This window comes from Mastomys coucha, unplaced genomic scaffold (genome assembly GCF_008632895.1).
Source record: "Mastomys coucha isolate ucsf_1 unplaced genomic scaffold, UCSF_Mcou_1 pScaffold1, whole genome shotgun sequence".
In the NCBI taxonomy this organism is placed as follows: domain Eukaryota; kingdom Metazoa; phylum Chordata; class Mammalia; order Rodentia; family Muridae; genus Mastomys; species Mastomys coucha.
This window is the reverse complement of record NW_022196891.1, coordinates 83,753,974-83,757,754: the sequence shown is the minus strand read 5'-3', so window position 1 is coordinate 83,757,754 and position 3,781 is coordinate 83,753,974. Positions and strand designations below refer to the sequence as shown.

At 43.9% G+C, this 3,781-nt stretch overlaps 1 protein-coding gene across 1 annotated transcript in view; it reads left to right on the top strand.

Annotated features, from left to right (window-relative positions):
* The window catches only part of Rrp15 (ribosomal RNA processing 15 homolog), a 20,430-nt gene extending 16,904 nt beyond the window's left edge, over window positions 1-3,526 (top strand). Inside the window, exon 5 of the mRNA XM_031338013.1 lies at window positions 2,995-3,526. Within this exon, the coding sequence (XP_031193873.1) occupies window positions 2,995-3,135 (141 nt within the window). The 3' untranslated portion in view covers window positions 3,136-3,526. The remainder of the gene's footprint in view (window positions 1-2,994) is intronic.
* Window positions 3,527-3,781: the final 255 nt, after the last annotated feature.

Sequence of the window (3,781 nt, the reverse complement as noted above, 5' to 3'; positions counted from 1 at the left end):
TAGACCGTTACTGTGTATCGGCCAAGGATGTGGACAGTGTGTGTAGGAGAGGATGCCCTGGTAGACCGCTACTGTTCGGCTAAGGATGTGGATGCTGGAAGCATCTTGGCCTGTGCTTCAGGGCCGACTTGTTCGTGAACGCTTGAACAAACAGACGGCTTCCTGTCTTGAGCCCCAGCTTCCTTCTGTCAGATAGAGTGATGATTCCTACTGACAGACACCTGAGCGAGTCAGCAGTGTGGTGGTTCTGGAAAGCACCTAGCCTGCACACACTGACTTAGTAATACAGTAATAAAGTCATGAGGAGGGAGGCAGAGCCATCATGTTAGAAAGTGAATGAATAGAGCCAGAGGGTTCCTTGACAGAGATGCTCTTGAGATAGGCTTAGAGGGATCTGGAGACTAGAAAGGGTAACGCAGGTGTGCTTTTCTGTTTGTTTGTTTGTTTGTCTGTTTGTTGTTTTGCTGTCCTGCCTTTTAAGGTCTCTGCATTCGTGTAGTCTTGGAAGTCACATTTCACCCCAAACTCATTTATTTTAGTAGAAAGCCAGGGTTTGGTGCTCTTTGCCCACTGTGCAGCTTATAAGCCAGGGTCTCCACGCTTTTCTATGTTCCTACTGAGGCATTCTTTATAGAAGTCCCTGTTCTCCTCTGTATGGGATCCATCGCCCTCAGGTTGTCCCTGTGACCATTCTGCTATTTGAATGCATTGCTGCGCCATCCGAAGTTGCTCCCATATTAGCTAGCGCCCACGTGTCCTGATTCTTGTATCGCGTCTCCATTCATTCTTACTGGGGAGACTCCTCCAGGTTTGTCAGCGCTGGCAGGAAGGTTGGTGGCTTGGTGATGGGATCTTCTGCCTGCTTGTGCCCTGTGAAGTCACTGCTGCACGGCAGCCATGGGCCTGACATGAAGTTGTTCTGGAACTTTCCTTCATGCTGAGCCTGGAGAGTTTCTTCTCTTAGCTGTCTTGACACTGCCCTGCTTTGGTTTCTGTCCCCTGTAGCCTTCCGTCTGAGAAAGGCTGAGGTGGCTGAGGTGCATGTTTGCCTGTTTTCTCCGTACACTTGAGCAGTGGTGTGTGTGGGCACTGGATTCTGAGCATCTCCACAGATTCTCTCCTCTGCTGGGCTTTCTCTCTTTTGAACTGCTGTTGTGGAGCCTCCTGGATGGGTTCTGCCCTACCTTTTCTTCTGTTCTTTGTTTCTTTTTCTGTCTAATTGTCTTAGTTCTCACTTGTCTCTGTTCTTATCAGCATGTGCTTTAGCTTCATGCCAGCTTGGCCGTCCTTGATGTCTAATGGCCACTTTAAAACCAAAATGAACTTAAATATCAGTCTAAGTGTTCCTTGCCTATTCCTGTAGGCCAAACTTGCTGTATTTTATTTAAACAAGAATTTTAGCTATTCAAATTATAGACTATGAAGTATGCTTAAACTATCATAATTTTGAAAACCCTGAGACCATCTGGAGCACCGATCTTTTGGTCCTGATTCTCAAAGACTGAGCAGTCTCTTTTCACTGTACTTTATAATTCTAAATTGTATTGTTGATAAATTTAAAACCCAAACCAAACCAAACAAAACAAAACAAAAACTCAATTGAAACCAGGTCATGAGGGCTCATTTTTATAATCCCAGCACTCAGGAGGCTAAGGCAGAATTGCTGTGTGTTGAAGTCCAGCTTGAGCAACATACAGTAAAGAGTTGTAGTCTAACATGGTTTGCAGTATAAGACCCTATTTCCAGTTATTACTTTAATCGAAAGCTTTGAGTAGTTAAGTTGGCCAGCCCACTGTAATTGTTGGTCCTGAGTGCCAGCAAGAGAAATGGGGGTTGAGTCAGAAAACCTGGAATAGCTGCGGAGCTTCAGCTCCAGAGGGTTGGCTGGAGAGTCCAGCAGTCGGTGGGGACCAGGGCCGGCCACTCACCTGACCAGAGTTCTGCCTCCTGCTTTGCAGCCCGACAAACATTACACTGTTGTGTTCTCAAACCGCACAAGTGTTTCTAGCTCCCAGTGCTGGTTACATTGCAGCTGGTGTCTGATACTTGAAATACTAAGTCAGTTCCCAGTTATTCATTTTTCTTGCTTCCCTGTCTCCTAGCTGTGCTGGAGTGCAAGTTGTGTTTTAATTTTCCATCCCACAAAGCTAGAAGTGATCCATTTTTCCTCTTGATATGTAAATATATGTAATTAGCTTGTGAAACCTTGCACACATTTTGATGTCTTTAAACAAAAATGCTTGCTACATAGATTCAGCCCCCACATGGGATAGATCTGCAGACTATCTGCAGTTGTGGGAGCAGGACTTGGTTTTGTTCACCTCGGTATTCCTGATACAGGGTGGATGGTTAGTCAGAGAAATGTGTTGCAGTACTCGTTAAGGCCACGAGGTGGTGCTGTTGTACCGCAGAGGAAGGCATGTATGCTCTGCTCCGGGTATTAGTACATTGGTCCTGTGGCTGCGTGCAATGAATTGCCTACTAAGTTTGTTGCTTGCTCCAGTTATGTATAAGTTTTGGGTTTTATTAGTTCCCGATTCCATGATTGTGTCAGGCAGTGAGAGCTTCTTTGTTGGCATTTTTACAGAATCTGGATGAGGTACCATTTCATGCAGCTGCCCAGCACCAGTTAGCTCCCTCTCTCGCTTTAATGCAGTTGGGGTTAAACTTTAGATGTTGCCAAGGATTTTCTAGTAAGGTATCACCAAAGGTTAATTAATGTTCTCCAGATATTTTTTAAACTGGTGCCAAATCTGTATTTTTCCCACCTCTAAATTATTTTGCTTTCATGTTTCATTGGTAGAATTGAAATTCCTTTCTTTACTCTGTATTTGTATATATGTGAGCACAGTATATAAAATCAATTTTATGTTATTTTGGTTTTATCTCATTTAAAAGTATGTATTGAAAAGTTTGTTTTGCAGTGTATAATTTTTAAATTTTCTTTATGGTTAAATTGATTTGGGAATATTTTGGTTCTGTAATTTTTCTTAGACTGAAGTGAAATCAGAAGAGAGCCCAGGGTGGAAGATTCTGCGAGATGATTTCATGATGGGAGCCAGCATGAAGGACTGGGACAAGGAGAGCGAGGGCGAGGAGCCTGCTGGTGGCGGGGTAGGGTCGGCCAGCCACTGAGCAGGCAGCCAGGAGCATCCAGCTCTGCTGCAAACAGCCCTGATGCTGGGAGCCTGGATGCTCTGCTGCAAACAGCCCTGATGCTGGGGGCCTGGATCCTCTGCTGCAAACAGCCCTGATGCTGGGGGCCTGGAGGCTCTGCTGAATGCCGGGACTTCCTGACAACCTGTGCTCTAGGACTCCTCATGTGCAGACTGTATTAAAGTTGTATTTTTATTTCTTACATAAATTTAAGCTGTTTTTCCAAAATATTTGTACAAAGAAATATTTTTTTCCCTGAGCAGTAAGATATGCATTTTTCTAGGATCCTTTCCTGTGGACACATGCTAATCATACACCAGTGTTTCTAAAACACGGTCCCATTTATAATTAAAATGAATCTGATATAAGATTTCTCTGCTTTCCTACTCAGATCCATGTATCTGTCTGTCCTGGAGGGTGGATAATTGGTGTCATTGGTTTGTGTGCTTAAACCTTTAAGAAAAAGGTATGTAAAGTTTCAAATTATAATCATTTTTATTTACATTTTATAAACACTGATAAAGCTCTCATATCCACCCAGTATTTCTGTGAAACTTGGCTTGAGTTACCAAGTTTATGAGGGAAGTAGGTACCCGGTGTGACATGTTCTCTTGAGAAGGACCCT